Source organism: Jaculus jaculus, chromosome 12 (genome assembly GCF_020740685.1).
Source record: "Jaculus jaculus isolate mJacJac1 chromosome 12, mJacJac1.mat.Y.cur, whole genome shotgun sequence".
NCBI lineage: Eukaryota > Metazoa > Chordata > Mammalia > Rodentia > Dipodidae > Jaculus > Jaculus jaculus.
This window is the reverse complement of record NC_059113.1, coordinates 66,472,810-66,494,144: the sequence shown is the minus strand read 5'-3', so window position 1 is coordinate 66,494,144 and position 21,335 is coordinate 66,472,810. Positions and strand designations below refer to the sequence as shown.

The 21,335-nt window shown below is 39.2% G+C and overlaps 1 protein-coding gene across 1 annotated transcript; it reads left to right on the top strand.

The window, feature by feature from the left end:
• Positions 1 to 372: 372 nt before the first annotated feature.
• LOC101594789 (zinc finger protein 420-like) lies at positions 373 to 20,312 on the top strand. The gene is given in 6 exon segments (XM_045130624.1): positions 373 to 852; positions 939 to 1,163; positions 18,798 to 19,060; positions 19,145 to 19,482; positions 19,485 to 19,633; positions 19,716 to 20,312. Coding segments are annotated over 6 exon segments (2,052 nt in total).
• The last annotated feature ends 1,023 nt before the right edge of the window (positions 20,313 to 21,335 follow it).

Sequence of the window (21,335 nt, the reverse complement as noted above, 5' to 3'; positions counted from 1 at the left end):
AGTTTTTTTGGTCTTTTTCCCCCCTAGACTGCTTTGGCATGGTACCTACGCTGCCATCTTAACCCTGTCATCCTATATGTTTATTCTGGGTAAATAGCATAAGTAAAATATGATCTACTCTTTCTTTCAAAAACTTATTTCAGGCTCTTGGCAGCTGTCGCGCGGTGCTGTGTGTGGGTGTGTGAGAGCGGCCCAGCCAGACCCCGTGGGGTGCAAAGAGGACCGATGTAGGAACACGTCTGGCGCCCTGCCAATGTGTGTGTGGGGGGGGGGAGAAGGGAGGTAGTGAAAGGAAGACCACAAGAGGAAGTACGCGCGTGTGGTGCACTTGAAGAGGTTTCTTATTTGCATGGATCACTGATTGAGTAATAGATGGCTTTACCTCGGCTCACAGGAGCCTTGTGCTCCATTTCAAATGTCACTAAGCAAGATAATTATAATGAAGAAGTGGCGGACTTAAAGCTGAAGCAATCCAAACTACATGAACAAGTCCTAGGTTTGGGCCTGACATGGAAGAAGATACTAACATTTTTGAACGAGAAACTGGACAAGAGTGAAATGCAATGTATAAATGAAGATTTGAAGGATATATTACAAGCTGCAAAACAAATCATTGGAACAGATGATGGCAAAGAAGCAATTGAAAGTGGGGCTTCATTTCTCTTTATGACATTTCACTTGATGGACTTTGTTGGCCAAGTAGAGACAAAGGCTATTAAAAAGATGTTTGGTCCATTTCCGTCTTCATCTGCCACTGTAGCTTGTGATGCTACTAATCGAATTATCTCTCACTTTAGTCAAGATGACCTGACTGCTTTTGTCCAGCTGACAGAAAACCAATGTAATGATAGAGTAATTTTTGGTAAAACTTCGCATTTTCATTTGACATGCATGACTTGGACCACTTTGATGAATTGCCAATAAATGGTGAAACCCAGAAAACTATAAGTCTGGACTACGAGAAGTTCCTAAATGAACATCTTCAGGAGCATTGCCCCACAGAACTCAAGAAAACAAATGGTTCCTTTTTGTGGTGTGAAGTTGAAAAGTATTTAAATTCAACTTTGAAGGAAATGACTGAAGCACCAAGAATAGAAGATCTGTGCTGTACCTTACATGATATGCTTGCTTCTGTTAGAAGTGGTGATGAGCTTCAGGATGAGGTATAGTTGAAGTTGTTGGAGTTTTATATGAATGTATTCTATGTCAGTGAAATAGCTTTTTGACAAACATGAATTTTTTATTTCAGTGTCATGGATTGAAACCAAAACATGAAATGTACTAAGCATGTCATTTAACACTAAGGTACATCTCCATTCCAAAGTAGCTATTTTAGACAAGATTTTAGCACAGAAAGTACTCCCTTAATATTATGCCAAGATACTTAATTACATAGCCTGGTAGTTTTGCATAGCAGGCACATGTGCTTTTCCATTGAGAACTTTACAGGAGGACTGAGAATAGTAATGAGTATTATATGTAGTTGTACAAATACTAAAATGAAAGCAACTACTATAGACAATTAATATATACTCTAAAAAGTAAATAGGTAGCACATATGATGCAACACACTGAAGTAGAAACTGGAAATTTATATAGAAAATTTCCACTAACTGTAGTGAAATAAACTGAAAGCACAAACATGGATATCCTCCACCATCTCATAATGAGTATTTGTCATTATTCACTGACAGGAAAGGCAAAACACTGAGGCAATTAACCACTCAAAATTGTACTGTCCAAAACATTGGCAGCACATGGGCTATTCACTGACACAGTAAGCCATCTATTAAGATCATGTTGGAAACCACACATTTCTGACAGATCATGTAAGCTTCAGAGTAGCTTCTATACACATTAACAAAGTGCAGACCTTGTTATTTGGTGGTTATCTCCCTGCATGCCCTTCTTCTGTTGCCTATTCCTGTATCTGCTTCCTCCTCCTTTCCTCTTTGCCCTTCCACATCTATTGAAATATACCATTTACTTTCATATCCTGATTTATCTCTTGAATTCTCCATATGAGAGGAAATGTGATGCTTATTTTTGTGAGGGTGGTTTATTTTACTTAACCTTGATAATCTGTAGTTCCATCTTATTATGTTATTCTTGCAAATAACATAATTTTTTTATGACTCAAGAGAACTGCATTGTGGCTATCTGTATGTGACATGTTCTTTATCCATTCATCTGATGATGGGCACCTGTACTGATTCCATAACTTGACTATTGTGAGTAGAGGAGTAATAAACATGAGAGTGCAGAGATTTCCATTGTAAGCTGTCTAAACCTAGAATAGGTATTGCTAGATCATGGAGAAATTCTTTTTTTTCTCTCTATTTTTTTTTAAATTTTTTTTGGTTCATTATTTATTTATTTATTTATTTGAGAGCGACAGACATAGAGAGAAAGACACATAGAGGGAAAGAGAGAGAATGGGCGCGCCAGGGCTTCCAGCCATGGCAAACGAACGCCAGACGCGTGCGCCCCCTTGTGCATCTGGCTAACGTGGGACCTGGGGAACCGAGCCTGGAACCAGGGTCCTTAGGCTTCACAGGCAAGCACTTAACCGCTAAGCCATCTCTCCAGCCCTATTTTTTTTTTTTTATTAACAACTTCCATGAGTATAAACAATATCCCATGGTAGTACCCTCCTTTTCCCCACTTTCCCTTTTGAGGGGAAATTCTTTTTTTAATTGATTCAGAAATTTCCATACTGATTTCCCTAATGTCTGTACCAATTTAATTATTGTTTCCAGCAGTGTTTAAGGGCTCTCCTCCCCCATGAATATTTGGTGGTTTTCTTGTGTTTTCATGACTGCAGTGAGATGGAATCATGGCTTACTTCTTGTTTGCACTGCCCTGATGTCTAAAGATGTTGAACATATTTTCATTCATGTATTAAGTCATTTGTGCATCTTAATTTTCAAGTATCTGCTCAGCTTATTTGTTCATTTGTGGATTGGGATATTCTTTTGATGGGTAACTTTTTGAGTTCTTTTTATATTCTGGAATTACTCCTCTCATATGAATAGCTGATAAAGACTCTTCTATTTTGCCTCAGCATACTGTCGATTGTTTTCTATGCTGTTCAGAAACCTTGATTTTATGCAATCTCATTTGTTAATTCTTGTGATTATTTCCTGAGCTACTGGGATATTTATTTTTGGACCTGAGGATTAAATTTTAATCTTTATTTTAAAAAAAGTTATTTCAAAAAGCCTTCTGAAAAAATGGTCATATTAAAAGTCTTATGACAGGACAGTAAAAGTTTTTATTGGTAGTTATGAGATTAACTGACTGAAAAAGATAAGATGGAGAGAAAACTATATGTGAGATGTTAAATGTTTGATTAAAAATATGGTTACAGAGTGGTTGCATAGATTGTAAAGTTAAAGTATGTAGATGGAGATATGAGTAAGCTTAAACAGAAGGTTAAAGACAAAGAACTTAATCATATTAGAGACTTCTTTTTTAATTTTTTTGTTCATTTTTATCTATTTGAGAGTGACAGAGAGAGAGAGAGAGAGGGAGAGGGAGAGGCAGATAGAGAGAGACAGAGAGTTGGCATGCCAGGGCCTCCAGACACTGCAAACGAACTCCAGATGTGTGTGCCCCCTTGTGCATCTGGCTAACATGGGTCCTGGGGAAATGAGCCTCTAACCGGCGTCCTAAGGCTTCACAGGCAAGCTCTTAACTGGTAAGCCATCTCTCCAGCCCATATTACAGACTTCTTGAGATATAAAGTGACTATTATCATAGGGCTTACATCAGAATAACAAAGTATGGCCCTGGCTGGTAGCAGGTTGCTATGGTATTCAGGTTGTAAACTTAACTTTAACTCATTGATGTTAAAATGGTCATAATAATGGTTATGAAAGACTGAATTTCCAACCAAGTTAACTAGGTTCCTCTATTTGTCAACCTTTTAACTAAATCTTAAGGTTAAAATTGTCACATTAATAGTTAATTCTCTACCAAGATTACTTATCTAAAACCCTGCCTCAAAAAAAAAAATCTTACAGAGAAACTATTTACTCTGTTTTTCCTATTTTATAAGGTAAATAGACCACATTTGAAACATTAAACAATATCTATCTGCCACACACTTGGAAACTACTTACTTCATGGTGAACAGTAAAAAGAAATTCTAAACAAAGTTATGTTCTGACTTAAGATATAATCTCTAAATTCCTCCAACAATCAGTCCTACTACTTTAATTTTAATTTACATCATTACTGAACAAGTTTACTAAATTCTCACAGGCAGAATTATAAAGTTGATTAAGGTTTAAATAGTTATAGATTGTGTCATAAAATTTTGTGCATGTTAAGAGAATAAAATTATTTCTTTTTATCACAGCAGTTAATGGTGCTTCTTTACAAAGCCAGATGCACATAATGGAGCATACATTTGGAAATTGTTTGCAATAACAAGTGGCTCTGACATGCTCATTCCCTCTTTTCCATGAGACTTGTGTCCCTTTCTATTAGAACATGGCAGTTTAATCCAGATCCTCTGTTCTTTGGGTATGTTAACTATAGCTAAATTAATTTCAGAAACTGTCTTATAGATTGGATTGACATCTTATTTAGCTTTTAAGAGTGATAAATCTTCTCAAAAAATGTATGTATATAAAAGTATCCCAATTCTGATAAGCTTACAATATTAGAAAATTTCACATTTTCATACTTAAGCCAAAAATGTTACTACATAATATAGATTTCTTGTTTATTTTCAATTCTGTTGGCAGATCTTTTGTTCATAGTTTACACTCTGTAGCCTCATGTGCCTTAGATATGTAAACTCTACTTTTTGTTAACACTGCCACCTCAACGGACACTCTCAAACTTAAACTCTCTTGTGTTCCTACTCTTCCCCTGATCCCAAAATGCCCCTCTGCCTTCTCTTGCCCCAAACCCTCTATCTCTCACCTCTGAATGCTCATCCTCCCTTTACACCTGGCTTTTTTATGTCATAGCTGTTGACAAGAATAACAAGCTCCTTTATTTTCCCTTCTGTCTTCTCACAGGGTGCACAGAGCCCATCTCCCTCACCTATAACAGGTGTCTGTCAGCAATTGTCCTGAAGCCAGCTCAATACAGGGATGGTATGAGAGAAGTCTCTGCCTCACTCAGGACCAAGTAATAACAACATGCTACACTGACGCTATTGATCTCACCATCCTGCCACCTCTAGACACCATGAAACTGCCTCCTTGTCACCTGCACTGAAGAGACATCCATTGACCACATTATCTAGCCACCCCCCTCCCCATGAGAACTCATCTCTCTTATGGTCAGTATAAAAAAAATTAACCTTCGCCTCTTATCATTAACAAAAGGCTGGAATGTTAGGCCAGGGCAAACTGGAGTCACCAAGGACAGCAGGAGGGCAACAGAGATGCAAGGAAGTGGGTCATCCACATTCCTTAAGGAACCACCCAGCCATCATCCCTTCCTTGCCTAACAATGACCCAGTTCTAGGTTTCCTGCCCCCTTATCTCTCAGTACACCAGGTTACTATTCTGGTGTCACACTCTGGGTATATTAGATCTCCCCTAAAGAAACCTTTTCTTTACTTCTCCCTTTGTCACCTTCCCCCAGCTGAAGATCTCTATATAGTCCACGATCTGTAATTCCAAATTGACTGCTCTACTGTTGAGAGTCAGTCCTGGCAGCTCATGTTTTTCCCAAATAAAAGCTTCCATCTTTGCCTCAGAGTAGTCTCAATGGTCTTGGTCACTCCTCAACCTTACAGTGGTGTCTCATAATTTGTCAGGTATTTTAAAAATATTGTAATATCCTGTAACTTAAAAGGAGAAGGCAACTGGCCTGAGTTGTAGGCCAGCCTGCCTCAAGACAGAAACAAAAATTTGCCTCAGTTACTCCTAATAAAAACATATCCAAGTGTGTTAGAGGTATTGATGACATAAAATTGTTTTAATCTAGACTACTTGCTTGTTAATGAATAATAGGATTAATCAATTTGATATAGTTCCTCTCAATAGGCTTATAAGAAATATGTTACTTATGGGGTGACATGAGTTAATTGAAGAAACTAGGAAGGAATTTTTCGATGTTGGACATAGAATGCTCATTAAAAATGCTTTGAGTGGTACTTGCATCAGAATGTTAATGTATATTGAAAAAGATGTGCATAATCCCAGCACTCGGGAGGCAGAGGTAGGAGGATTGCCATGAGTTCGAGGCCACCCTGAGACTCCATAGTGAATTCCAGGTCAGCCTTGGCAAGAATGAGACCCTACCTCGAAAAACTAAAAAAAAGAAAAAAAAGAAAAAAAAAAGAAAGAAAGAAAAAGATGTGCATGTATAGTAAAGAATTTTCAGACTAAACCTAAACACCATGCCTAAAGTTAAAGATTTTTCAACTGTGGGCTGGAGAGATGGCTTAGTGGTTAGGCACTTGCCTATGAAGCCTAAGGACCCCGGTTCGAGGCTCGGTTCCCCAGGTCCCACGTTAGCCAGATGCACAAGGGGGCGTACGCGTATGGAGTTCGTTTGCAGTAGCTGGAAGCCCTGGCGTGCCCATTCTCTCTCTCTCCCTCTATCTGTCTTTCTCTCTGTGTCTGTCACTCTCAAATAAATAAAAAAATAATAAAAGTGAACAAAAATTATTAAAAAAAAGATTTTTCAACTGTTTACAGACTCTTAAGGAACTCATGGGTAAAACATAAAATTGTTTTATGTTAATAAAAGTTCCTATGGTACATAAAATCAATGGCTATCAAGATTAAGCTAAAATCATTGGTTGTCAAATAGTATTTTTTCTTTCAAAATGGATTTGCCAAGGGTTGTATTAGAGCTTAACTGTTTTGGCTCAACAATGACCAGATTCTGCTCTACTGTATGTAAAGTGACTGTCTCATTTCTGGCTTCTCAAGTCCAGTGTTTCTAACAAAATTAACTCTTAGGACATATTCCCTACATTAGAGTATAATCTAATGCTCAAACAATGGTGCTCATCTACTTCAAGCTCTGTGATTCTATTTCCAATGTTCTCGAGGTAATTGGTACCCACATAGGTACCTGAACAATTGATACTCACACAGGTACCTGAACTAATCAAAGATGTTTACAAACACAGGTGCTAAGAGTTTATACAGTTTTACTTATCCTTTTATGACAATTTCTAGGTTAAGCTAATTGGTTTATTTGTTTGTAAATTAATTTGTATTTTTTTCAAGACTGATAACAGATTCTGCATGAATTTATAGCTATTTAAAGTCTAAAATTTGCCTACTTTCTATGACTTATATATAGCTTACCGTTACAAGACAACAAAATTTTAAGTTATTTGAGAGTGACAAGACAGACAGACAGAAGGAGGCAGATATATATATAGAGAGAATGGGCATGCCAGAGCCTCCAGCCACTGCAAACAAACTCCAGATGCATTCGGCCCCTTGTGCATCTGGCTTATGTGGGTCCTGGGGAACCGAGCCTCAAACCAGGGTCCTTATGCTTCACAGGCAAATGCTTAACTGCTAAGCCATCTCTCCAGCCCTCTTGTGCCATTCTTTAACTAAATCCATTTCAGTAATCAAATGTGTTCCATATGTACATACATCCAGGCTGGTGTAACTTCCTTTCTAAGTATATTAATAACCTATGTAGAAACCAAGTCCATTTGGAATCATTGGAGCTAAAAAGGACAATATTTTGTCCTGTGCTCCCACTTCACTGGAGATGATGGGAAACTTCTGCAATGGCCCCCTGGTAAGTCACCTGTCTTTCCGATCAGGGAGGATATGGAGACCTGAACAAAATCAATTGTTATACAGTGTAAAACAGGAGAGTCAACAATTGAGGAGCAATTTGTCCTCCTGGCTTCCCAAAGAAGGGAAAGCTACTTGGCCAGCACAGCCCTGACTCATCTTAACACACAGAAAACACCAACAAGCTATAGGGCTACACCTGGGCCTCTAAAGTCTCCTTTGGAGAGCCATTAGTGACCTCCAAAAATAACCCTTGATTAAATTTTGGCTATCTGCTTGCTCTTAAACATTCAGAGAGAAATGTATAACCAAAGATAAGGAGATACCTCAAACATATGAATGGCCTATTAAGTAATACAATAAGAGCTTTCCAAGTGGGGAACAAAACAAGACCTTAAGACATGTTGTCCCCATCTCTAATAGTTCTAATTCTATAATAAGAAAAAACAACCATAGATGTCAAAAGAGTTATTTCAAAGATGACTCTGACTAAAGGTTGCTTAATTCAAAAGACTTCCTTATACTGGAAACAATGGCAAATTGCTTCTAACTTATGCCAGGACATCCTTAAGTAAGCTCTGAGAACAAAAATATATTTGCACATCCTTTAATAGCACCCAATGGCTCTATGGTACCAATCTTTGGCCCTTGCTGGCCCATGGATGAATTTTAAAAGGTACACTCTGGAAGTATATTATCAAGATTAAATGTTCTATATATGTTTCTGATAACTCTGCTAATATCTCATGTGTTTTATATGCCATGTGGAAACAGATTCAGGCTATGTCAAATACTACTGTGCCATCCAATGAGCAGTTCTGGAAGCAAATGTAAGCCCACTCATGCTCAGATAGTCCTGAGACAATCCAACTCTCTCTACCTGGGTTTCCTTGACCACAAGAAAGATATCCCTGAAGGCAACTGTCGGGACCCGCAGGGGAGCTACAGCTGCTCTTTGACTTCCGGAGCTACAGGTTGTCTTTAATCTCTTATCCTACAGCCTAGGTGAGAAGGCAGCCCAGGTGAAATAACACCAGACATCATTTAACATAAGGCATAGGCACCTGATAGAGGGGCGTTAACACATGGCCCTGGGCACGAGGGCATTGTCTTCTTTTTAAAATTTTTATTTATTTATTTATTTATTTGAGAGTGACAGACACAGAGAGAAAGACAGACAGAGGGAGAGAGAGAATGGGCGCGCCAGGGCCTCCAGCTTCTGCAAACGAACTCCAGACGCGTGCACCCCCTTGTGCATCTGGCTAACGTGGGACCTGGGAAACCGAGCCTCGAACCGGGGTCCTTAGGCTTCACAGGCAAGCGCTTAACCGCTAAGCCATCTCTCCAGCCCGACGAGGGCATTGTCTTCTGTATATAAGCCTGTGTCTGCCTGAATAAACCAGAGCCTTGATCAGAACTTGTCTTTGTTCCATTCCTGTGTTCTTGTCTCAGATTCATTCCCACTCCCTTCTTCAGGGTCTGTTTTGACCTTCATGCTGCAGGCCAGCACATCATGGCACCTGAACAGGGACCTGAATACAAGGGACTCAGTGAGGAATGCCAACATCAACTCAGGATCCGTGGAAGAAAGAAAAGAAAGAAAGAAAGAAAAAATTTAAAAGAGGACTGTAGTAGCCCACTCAGTCTTCTGGAATAAGGTAAATTGGCGCAGTTATGGGACAAGCAAAAAGTAAAAAGGAGCTAGTTGCTGAAGTAAAAGATATATTTTACAAACACAAGGAATTGGGATTACATCAAGTTCTTTAAGCAAATTTTTTGATTTCGTCAATAAAATGATCTCTTCCTTTCCAATTTGTATCCCTTTTATGTGTGTCTCTTGCCTTATTGCTATGGCTAAGACTTCCAAAACTACATTAAATAAAAGTGGGGACAGTGGACACCCTTGTCTTGTTCCTGATTTTAGTGGAAAAGCTTCCAGTTTTTCCCCATTTAGTAATATGTTGGCTGTAGGCTTGTCATAAATAGCCTTTATTATATTGAGATATGTTCCTTCTATTCCCAGTCTCTGTAGGACTTTTATCATGAAGGGATGTTGGATTTTGTCAAATGCTTTCTCTGCATCTAATGAGATGATCATGTGATTTTTGTCCTTCAACCCGTTTATGTAATGTATTACATTTATAGATTTGCGTATGTTGAACCATCCCTGCATCTCTGGGATAAAGCCTACTTGGTCAGGGGGAATGATCTTTTTGATATACTCTTGTATTCTGTTTACCAATATTTTGTTGAGAATTTTTGCATCTATGTTCATGAGGGAGATTGGTCTGTAATTTTCTTTTTTTGTTCTATCTTTGCCTGGTTTTGGTATCAGGGTGATGCTGGCCTCATAGAAGGAGTTTGGTAGAATTCCTTCTTTTTCTATTTCCTGGAAAAGCTTAAGAAGCAATGGTGTTAGCTCTTCCTTAAAAGTCTGGTAAAATTCAGCAGTGAATCCATCCGGGCCTGGGCTTTTTTTAGTTGGGAGATTATTGATAACTGTTCGGATCTCCATGTTTGTTATAGGTCTATTTAAGTGATTAATCTCATTTTGATTTAATTTAGGTAGGTCATATAGATCAAGGAAATCATCCATTTCTTTCAGATTTTCATACTTTGTGGAGTATATGCTTTTATAGTATGTCCCTATGATTTTTTGAATTTCTCTGGAATCTGTTGTGATGTTACCTTGTTCATCTCTGATTTTATTAATTTGTGTGTCTTCTCTCTTTCTTTTGGTCAGATTTGCTAAGGGTTTATCAATCTTGTTTATCCTTTCAAAGAACCAACTCTTTGTTTCATTAATTCTTTGGATTGTTCTTTTTGTTTGTATCTCATTAATTTCTGCCCTAATCTTTATTATTTCTTCCCGTCTACTAATTTTTGGTTTGCCTTGTTCTTCTTTTTCCAAGGCTTTAAGGCGAAGCATTAGGTCGTTTACTTGTGACCTTTCTAATTTCTTCATATATGCACTTAAGGCTATAAATTTACCTCTTAGAACTGCCTTCATTGTGTCCCAGAGATTTTGGTATGTTGTGTTCTCATTATCATTTGACTCTATAAATTTTTTGATTTCCTTTTTGATTTCTTCATTGACCCACTCATCATTTAGTAGTGTATTGTTTAGTTTCCATGATTTTGTGTATGCTCTATAGCCTTTCTTGCTACTGATTTGTAGTTTAATTCCATTGTGGTCAGATAGAATGCAAGGAATTATTTCAATTTTCCTGAATTTGTTAAGATTTGCTTTGTGTCCTAATATATGGTCTATTTTAGAGAATGTTCCATGTGCTGCTGAAAAGAATGTATATTCTGCAGCCTTTGCATGAAATGTCCTGTATATATCTGTTAGGTCCATTCCTTCTATGACCTCATTTAGTCCAGATGCCTCTCTGTTTATTCTTTCCCTGGATGACCTGTCAATTGATGAGAGTGGGGTGTCAAAGTCACCCACCACCACTGTGTTTGGTGTTATCTGTGACCTTAGTTCTAATAGTGTTTGTTTGATGAATTTGGGAGCCCCCATGTTAGGTGCATATATGTTTAGGATTGTAATGTCCTCCTGTTGGAGTGTGCCCATAATCAATATAAAGTGACCTTCCTTATCTTTCTGGACTAACGTTGGACTAAAGTCTACCCTGTCTGATATTAGGATAGCAACCCCTGCTTGTTTTCTAGGCCCATTTGCTTGAAACACCGTCTTCCAACCTTTCACCCTAAGATAATCTATCCTTTGTAGAAAGGTGAGTTTCTTGGAGACAACAAATTGTAGGATCCTGCTTTTTAACCCAGTCTGCAAATCTATGTCTTTTTGTTGGGGCATTGAGACCATTGATATTAAGAGATATTATTGAAAGGTGTGTATTTATGTTTGCCATTTGTGTGTGTGTGTGTGTGTGTGTGTGTGTGTGTGTGTGTGTGTGTGTGTGTGTTACTGGTTCTACCTGTGCTCTCTTCTGTTAACTGGTATTTGAGTATAGCTTGTTTATTCTAGGTTCCTTATATGTGTGCTTTTCCTTTTGTTCAGCATGGAGGATTCTATCAAGTATTTTCTGTAGAGCTGGTTTTGTCTTCAAATACTCCTTTAACCTGCTTTTGTCATGGAATGTCTTTATTTCTCCATCTATTTGAATGGATAACTTTGCAGGATAAAGTAACCTTGGTTGACAGTTGTTATCTTTCAGAACTTGGAATATATCACTCCAAGCCCTTCTGGCTTTAAAAGTTTGTGTTGAATAATCTGCTGTAATCCTGATGGGCTTGCTTTTGTAGGTAACTTGATTTTTCTCTCTAACTGCTTTCAATATTTTTTCTTTGGTTTGTGTGTTTGGAAGTTTGATTATAATATGGCGAGGAGAGGTTCTTTCTGGGTTTTGTCTGGCTGGGGTTCTAAAGGCTTCCTGTATCTGTATTGGCACCTCTTTCCCAATTTGGGGAAAATTTTCCTCTATGATTTTGTTGAAGATGCCTACTATGCCTCTGGAGTGGAGTTCTTCTCCTTCTACTATCCCCTGAAATCTTATATTGGATCTTTTCATAGTGTCCCGAATATCTTGAAATTCCCACTCATACTTTTCTATAAGTTTGTCTTTCTCTTTGTTGGACTGCATTAGGTCTGCCACCTGATCTTCTAGCTTAGATATTCTGTCCTCTCCCTCATCCATCCTACTGGTGAGATTTTCTACAGAGTTTTTTATTTCATTAACTGTGTTCTTCATTGCTAGTAATTCTGACTGGTTTTTCTTTATTATTTCTATTTCCCTATTTATGTCTTGTATTGCCTTCTTTATTTCATTAAATTGGTGTCCTGCATCTTCTTTGATTTCTTTGATTTCCTCTTTGGTTTCCTCTTTGATTTGTTCTTTGATTGTTTTCATGTGTTCTTTGACCTCTTTGAACATATTTATAATTATTCTTTTGAACTCTTTCTCAGGCATTTCCTCTAACTCTTTCTCACTGGAGGACATTTCTGATGCATTAATACTTTTAGGTGGATTTATATCGTCTTGCTTTTTAGTGTTTCTTGTGTTATAATGTATATATTTTTGCATCTTGGATTAAGTTAATGCTTGGATTTTCTAGCTAGCTGTGTATTCTTAGCTGTATCAATTGATTTGATGTAATATATTTTCAGGGTAGGACCTTAAGGTATTAGGTGTGGCTCTTAAGACTCTCAGAGTATCTACAAAGTTGTTCTTATGGGTTGAGTTTCCCTGCTTTAGGAGTATTCAAGCAGGCTGAGTGGAATAAAATACAGGTAGATTCTAAAATTTAACTAAACACTGTACACATTCAATCAAAAACAGCCCTGAGTATGTATGCAAGAGTAGTTATTATAATGACCAGATCCTCTATCAACAAAGAGGTTTAGATTTCTGGTCTGTTGAGGGATCCAAGTCAGCTTGTGACCAAGTGAGACCCTTCCCTGGTGCAATCCCAGTTACCTTGGGTGATTTTGGTCTCAGTCAAGTTACTGCCTGGGTCGTCGGGCTGCTGTTCTGATTTCTGGAGCTGGGCACTTGCTTTTCCTATGGGGCAAACCGAGTCGCTGCTGCTGCCTCTGCTGCTGCCGTAGCTGCCACCACCGGAGCCACCACTGCTTCTGAAGCTGCCGCTGCCGTGTCCACCGCCGCTGCTCCCCCCGAAGCCGCTTCTGCGGGATCTGCGCCACTGCCACTCCTGGGTCCGCTGCTGCTGGGGCCGCTGGTACCGGTGCTGGAGCCGCTGAAGTTGCTGCCGAACTCTGTTCCTGCTTGGGTCCCGCTGTCAGCCCAAGTTGGCGTGGCCGGGTCCCGGGCCGCTGCTGTGTTCGCTGGAGCTGGGTTCAGGCGTTGGGGGAGGGGAGGGAGCCGCGGCTGCTCTGGATCTCTCACTGCTCCACGTGTTCTTCTACCTCGCGGTCTTCTCCTCCGCTGCTCGCTGCCGCTCTCCCCTCACGTTTCCCGAGTTGCGGAGAGCGCAGTGTGAGGGGAAAATCCCGCACCTGGCTTTTCCTGCGGCTCGAGCCGAGAGTCTGGCGGCTTTCTGCTGCGCTGCGACTGCGGCGGTTGGCCGAGCTGCCGGAGCCGCTTTTCTGCCTGTGCAGGCTCTGGATGCTCTATAACTCTTCTACTTCTCCGCTGCCGCCTCAATTTCCTATACACTTCACTTTTTAGTAAAAGTGTGTATTTTGCTGAGTTTTTTTGGTCTTTTTCCCCCCTACGCTGCTTTGGCGTGGTACCTACGCCGCCATCTTAACCGGAAGTCCAGTAACTGAATTTTAACAGGGTGAGCAAATGATGAGGCAATATACTTCCTTTAATTTTAAAGACATAAAAGAATTAAAAACAGCTTGTGCACAGTATGGACATATGTCACCATATACTATGTCAATTATAGAAGCATTGGCAGGGAAAATTCTAACAGCAGATGATTGGAAATCTATAGGCAAAGCTTGTTTATCAGGAGGAGAATATTTAATTTGGAAAGTAGAATTCTATGACTTATGCAAAAAGACTGCAATGTTGAATCAACAGGCAGGGAATGGTGATTGGAATGTTGATACGCTTACTGGGGAAGGAAATTATGCTGGGAATGACAATCAAATTGTATATCCCTGTGCTGTTTATCAACAAATTGCAGCAGCTCGTAAAGCATGGTTTAATCTTCCTTGAAAAGGAGAAGCTGCAAGTGTGGGGGTGGGGAGGGAGGGAATTACCATGGGATATATTTTATAATCATGGAAAATGTTAATAAAAATTAAAACAAAAAAAGGAGAAGCTGCGGGGGAGAATTTAACTAAGGTTATTCAGGGTCCTGATGAGAATTATGCTGATTTTGTAGATAGATTGATAAAAATGGCAGGGAGAGTATTTGGAGATGCTGGCACTGGTATGGACTTTGTAAAACAGCTTGCTTATGAAAATGCAAATAGTGCTTGCAAAGCAGCTATATGGCCTGGCTTTTACAGATGGATCTTCTGGCCTAGCTGCTTATTCTTTAAATGGACAAACATACTTTTAATACTCCTTATAAATCTGTGCAATTTGTAGAACTGGCAGCCTTTAAAGCTTTATTGCAACATGGTACTACTATATCTGTTAATATTTACACTGATAGCCAATATATTGTCCACTCAGTTCCTTATTTAGAAACCTGTAGTAGAATAAGTCCTTCTTCTACTGTTTACAATTTGTTTGCACAGGTTCAGCTTTTGATTTTCCAGCGCTCAGCACCTTTCTATGTAGGACACCTTCATGCTCATTCTGGCCTCCCCAGACCCTTAGCTCTGGGAAATGCTATTACAGACAAGGATACTAGAATTTTTTTTTTCCCTGTGGAAGAAGCTATTAACACTCATAAGCTTCATCATCTTAATGCTAATACTCTACATCTTAAATATAAAATTACATGTGAACAAGCACGACAGATAGTTAAAAATTGTCAACAGTTTCTCACAGTTTTACCTGTGCCACACCATGGTGTCAATCCTCAAGGTTTGACTCCTGGACATTTATGGCATGTGGATATAATTCATGTTCCTGAGTTTGGATAAATGAAATTTGTACATGTTTCCATTGACACTTATTCTGGTTTCATTTGTGCTTCTGCTCAAACAGGAGAAGCTACTAAACATATTATTGCTCATTGTCTTCATTCTTTTAATATTTTAGGAGTACCTAAACAACTAAAAACAGATAATGGTCCAGGATATACAAGTTCAGGATTTAAGCACTTTTGTTCTTCTTTTAATATTGAGCATATTACTGGAATTTCTTATAACCCCCAAGGGCAAGGTATCATTGAATGAACAAATGGAACATTAAAAATCTGGTTACAAAAAACTAAAAAGGGGGAAATGGCACAGGGATCAGTAACAAAATGGTTAAATCATACTTTATTTATTTTAAATTTTTTACTTTTGGATGCAAAAGGGTTTTCTGCTGCTGACCGTTTTTGGCATGCACAAACCAAGACTAATTATGCTAAAGTAATGTGGAAAGATCCACTGACTAACAAATCGAGTGGACTCGACCCTGTATTAATATGGGGATGAGGATCTGTTTGTATTTTTTCACAGAAAGAAAATGGAGCCAGATGGTGGCCAGAACGTTTGGTCCAGTATGCAGACCACGAGATCAAACAAGAGGACACTGCTGATCCTGATGATATGGTGTCATGTACATCTTGCTTACAGTGAAGTCTACTGGACTGTCCTCAGGATAGTGGTGGTCAGACAATGGACATCAGCAAACTTACATGTGGAAAATTGCTGCTGCTATGGGAGGTATCAAGGTTACATCTGCCAGCAATAATTCAAATAGTCTTCCGAAGGGAACTGTTATGGCCTACGTTACACCACCTTATGCCCTGATGTTAGGAAATGTATTACTTGGTATCATGGGTCTGAGGAATGTTTAATGTTACCTGTGATAATTGTAGTCTGTCCAATTGTGTTTCTCATGATTCTGAAACTGTAATGATTGTCAAACAACCTGCATTTGTTATGATTCCTGTTAATCTTTCAAAGCCTTGGTATTCTGACAAGAGGATTCAAAGTCTAGAGGATGTTAAAAATAGTTTAAGGCTTCTATTACTACTTAAAACACATCCTTGGCTCCCTCAGACCTTATACTAATTCTCTCTGAATTTATTTGGCTGGTAGCCAGAGATGGGTAAGATCAGGGGAGGAGGCATCCAACCTAAGACAGAGCACATATTGAAAGATAATACATTTGTCCAATGTTGGACTCCCCTCCTTTAGGAACTGCATAGGATTCAGACCTATGCATATCTGCTCACAATAAAGTGAGTACGATATGGGCACCAACATGGGTGTGAGGTAAAGCACCACAAGGGAAGGTCCCTTTCTGACTGATTCTGAATTCCCTGAGAGAAAAACCTGACTTTCAAGGAGGTTGGTGCCACACCTATTATGATCACATAGGCCCTGCCTCCCCTCCCCAAAAGGTATCAAGGGCCAATATTGGAGGACCAAAAAATGACAGCCTGTGTGAGGAGTCAGGTCAATACTCCCCCTGTTGGTAAAAGCCCACTGCTGAATAGCAGATCTCCCCCTCTTTTGTACAAAAGAAGGAAAGAGATGTTGGGAGCCACAGCTGCTCTTTGACCTTGGGAGCTAAGGATGTCCTTCTGTCCCTGTCAAAGAGAGGCACAGTCACTTCTTTTAATAAATAAAGAAGGGGGAGATGTCGGGAGCCGCAGGGGAGCTGAAGCTGCTCTTTGACTTCCGGAGATACAGGTGGTCTTTAATCTCTTATCCTACAGCCTAGGTGAGAAGGCAGTCCAGGTGAAATAATGCCAGGCATCATTTAACATAAGGCATAGGCACCTGATAGAGGGGCGTTACCACATGGCCCTGGGCACAAGGGCATTATATTCTGTATATAAGCCTGTGTCTGCCTGAATAAACCTGAGTCTTGATCAGAACGTGTCTTGGCTCCATTCCTTGTGTTCTTGTCTCAGATCCATTCCCACTCCCTCCTTCAGGGTCTGTTTCGACCTTCGTGCTGCAGGCCAGCACAGGCAACCAGTTTGCTGTGTGCTCACTTCTTATTAACTCCTTACTTTTATTCTTTCTCCCCAATATTCCCTTCCAAGACTATCTCCCTGCACTCCATCAGTACACTTCCAGGGTCTGTTAGAATAGTTCCCCTCTCTGGGAGAGACTCTAACTGTCAAAACTTCATGTTCCATTCATCAGGAAATAGTTAACCATCTGATTTCATTGCCCACTTGTCCCCTAACAGCAGTTAGAGTGTCTTCTCATGAGAGGTAGAAATGAAGGGGGTTTAGAGATAGGGTGACTGGACCCATGAATGTAAAAAGGGCAGGAAAGTTTTTCCTATTTCTTTCCCAGTTCCAAAGAACTGTTTTTTTGTTTTTTTTTTTTTTTTTTTAATTCCTGAGCCCCTTGGGGACCTGATCTCTGCCAGCCTGCATCACTGCTATCATGTGTGCTGCATCCCTGGCTCTGCCAAAGACAGGCCTCGCTCTGTTTTATACCAGTCAATGCATGTCCCTTTGCCTGTCCAGCTCCAAGATGACTAGAGCTGAATGCCTCCTCAATATTTCCATAACCAGGAACACTTGTGTCAAGACACCCACTCTCCTGTGGTGCAAAGGGGTAACCACACCATGCAAAATATTTCCTCTCCCTCTTATTCTTCCCCAGTCTTCATTGTTCCACCAGTGTATCTCTATGAGAAAGAAAAGGCAGTTTACAAACTCCACCCATGTCAACCGAGATTTTCATCCCCCTGCTGGTGGCCCTCAGCGTGATGCTATCCCTGGGTGCCTCCAGTGACCAACAGCCTTGAATCTCTCCAGAGACAATTGTATTTTCTCATGGATGTGGTGCTTTAAAACCATCTAGCCTTAGAACTCATTACTGCTGAACATGGAGGGACATTTAGTATGAATGCCACTTAAAATATTTCCTGTCATTAAACAATCCTGGATAATTTCGTTATTCCCCACATGTTTTCCACTATGAGCTCATCATTGGAGGTTGTTTTCTGTTATAAACAATATAAGTTACTTTTTTATAATTTTTGGAGATGTATTTCAATGCACATTTCTCCGATTGATTACACTATTACACCAGTCTCTGTCACTCACCAACCTCTCATTGAACTGGAAATGGTTTTAACAAAAATAAAAATTCTTGAATTCTTTAAATGAAGAAATCAAAAGTTTCACTTTTATAGCTGGGGTACAGAACAGCTGTCAAAGGTGCTTGATTGCAAAGCCTGCTGACCTGGGTCCAATTCCCTAGAACCTACATAAAGCCAGACAGTATATGCATCTGTGATCCCAACACTGATGACAATAGGAAGTAGAATAAGGAGAATCTGAAGCTTGTAGACAAGCTAGTCAGGCATTTGTTTACAGTCTAGTGTTGATTTGAAGCATATGTATTTATCCCAACATCTGAGATGCCATTCTATAGAGAAGCCCTATAAATGTAAGGAATGTGGGAAAGCCTCCAGGAGAGCCTCTCACTTAACCCAGCATCAGAGTACTCACACTGGTGAGAAACCCCATGAGTGTAAACAGTGTGGGAAAGCCTTCAGTCGTGATTCTCAGCTAAGTCTTCATCAGAGACTTCATACTGGTGAGAAACCTTATGCATGCAAGGAATGTGGGAAGGCATTTACTCAAAGCTTCCAACTCATTTTACATCATAGAATTCATACTGGTGAAAAACCCTATTAATGTGAAGACTATGGGAAAGCCTTTATTCAAAGTTCACAATTTAGCCGACATCAAAAAGTCCATACTGGTGAGAAACCTTACAAATGTAAAGAATGTGGGAAGGCTTTTACTCAGAACTCACAACTTAATCTACACTAGAGATTTCATACTGGACAGAATCTCTATGAATGCAAAGAATGTAGGAAAGTCTTTACACAGCTTTCACAACTTATTTTGCATAGAAGAATTCATACTGGTGAGAAACCCTATGAATGCAAGGAATGTGGGAAGGCTTTTATTTGTGGTTCACAGCTTTCCCAGAATCAGAAGATTCATAATAGGGAGAAGCCATATGAGTGTAAGGAATGTGGAAAGTCTTTTATTCAAGGCTCACTACTTATGCAACATCAAAGGATTCATACTGGTGAAAAACCCTACAAATGTGAAGAATATGGGAAAGCCTTTATCTGTGGATCCCAACTTACTCAACATCAAAGAATTCATACTAATGAAAAGCCTTATGAATGTAAAGAATGTGGGAAAACATTCAGCATGGCTCACAACTTACTCAACACCAGAGAATTCATACTGGTGAGAAACCCTATCATTGTAATGAATGTGGAAAGGCCTTTAATCGCGGCTCACTCCTTACTCAACACCAGAAGATTCACACTGGTGAGAAACCCTATGAATGTAGAGTGTGGAAAAAATTTTAGTTGGGGCTCAGAACTTACTCAACATGAGAGAATACACACTGGTGAAAAACCCTATGAATGTAAGGAATGTGGGAAATCTTTTATTCGTGGCTCACAGCTTACTCAGCATCAAAGAATCCATAGTGGTGAGAAACCTTATGAATGTAAAGAATGCAGAATGGCCTTTACTCAGAGTTCACATCTTTCTCAACATCAAAGACTTCACATTGGTGAGAAAGCCTATGTATGTAATCAGTGTGGGAAAGCCTTTGCTCGTGGCTTACTGCTTATACAGCATCAGAGAATTCATACTGGTGAGAAACCATATCATTGTAAGGAATGTGGGAAGGCCTTTATTCATAGTTCACAGCTCACACAACATCAGCGAATTCACACTGGAGGGAAGCCCTATGAATGCAAGGAATGTGGGAAGACCTTTGGTCATGGCTCTCAACTTAGTCTACATCAGAGAATCCATACTGGTGAGAAGCCCTATGAATGCAAAGAATGTAGAAAGGCTTTTACTCAGAGCTCACACCTTTCTAGACACCAGTGAATTCATACTGGTGAAAAACCTTATCAGTGTAAGGAATGTGAGAAAGCATTTACTTGTGGTTCGCAACTAACACAACATCAGAGAATTCATATCAGTGAGAAATCTTTTGTCTATAAGGAATGTTGAATAGACAATCATAATTCACAGATTTTTTTATATGAATTATCAATAAAATAAAAAGCTTTTTGTAGTCATCTATCATCAAGAAGTGTTACAGATGTGAATATGGGGCACATTTGTCTCATAAGGTCCAGCACCAGTGAATTTACATAGGAGAATAGAAACATTAATTCATATGGGAAACCTTTCATTACAAGAATCCTACTAAACTTCAACAAGTTAAAGAAGAAAATTATTGTTAACACAGTAAATATAGAAAGGCCTTTGCAGTAGAAAATGTCTCTGTCAACAGTATGGTTACACCAGAATGTTTCCTTTGTGACATTTATCCTAAGTATCCTGTCCTTTGGCTTAATCATTTGTAAGATAGCCTTATGAGTAATGGCTTTTCTTGTAGGATTTTTGGAAATGTTATGTTATTACACATAAAAGAACTTAGAACAGTGCTGTGAGCATAGCATATCACAAATATTATATACTATTTTCATTGTTATTTTAAAGTATTTGTATGAATGGTGAGTACTTATGAATACAGTTGATGTTAAGAAATCTTCCACTAACATTTGTCCCAGGTTATTCAGTTGGTAGGGTACTGTACTATAATGAATCTGAGAAAGCTTTTATTCAAATCTCATCTGAATTTTTAAAGGGAAATATGTGCTATATATGTGCTGTCATATTAAGCAGTGGCATAATGAGCACCACTGTGACAGAATATAGGAGAGGTGTAAGGGGCTACAAAGCCCAAAAATTTATATGTTCTAGCATCTCTGACCTCAAAAATAGTATTTAGAAATGATGGACAAAATTGCCAAAATAAATGTCAGAAATGTTAAAAAAACAAACAACAACAACAACAAAAAAAAAAACAGAAATAAAGCTGAGTGTGTTAGCTCACGCCTTTAATCCCAGCACTCAGGAGGCAGAGGTAGGAGGATCATCATGAGTTCAATGCCACCCTGAGACTACATAGTGAGTTCCAGGTCAGCTTAGTCTAGAGTGAGACCATACCTCTAAAAAATAAAGAAA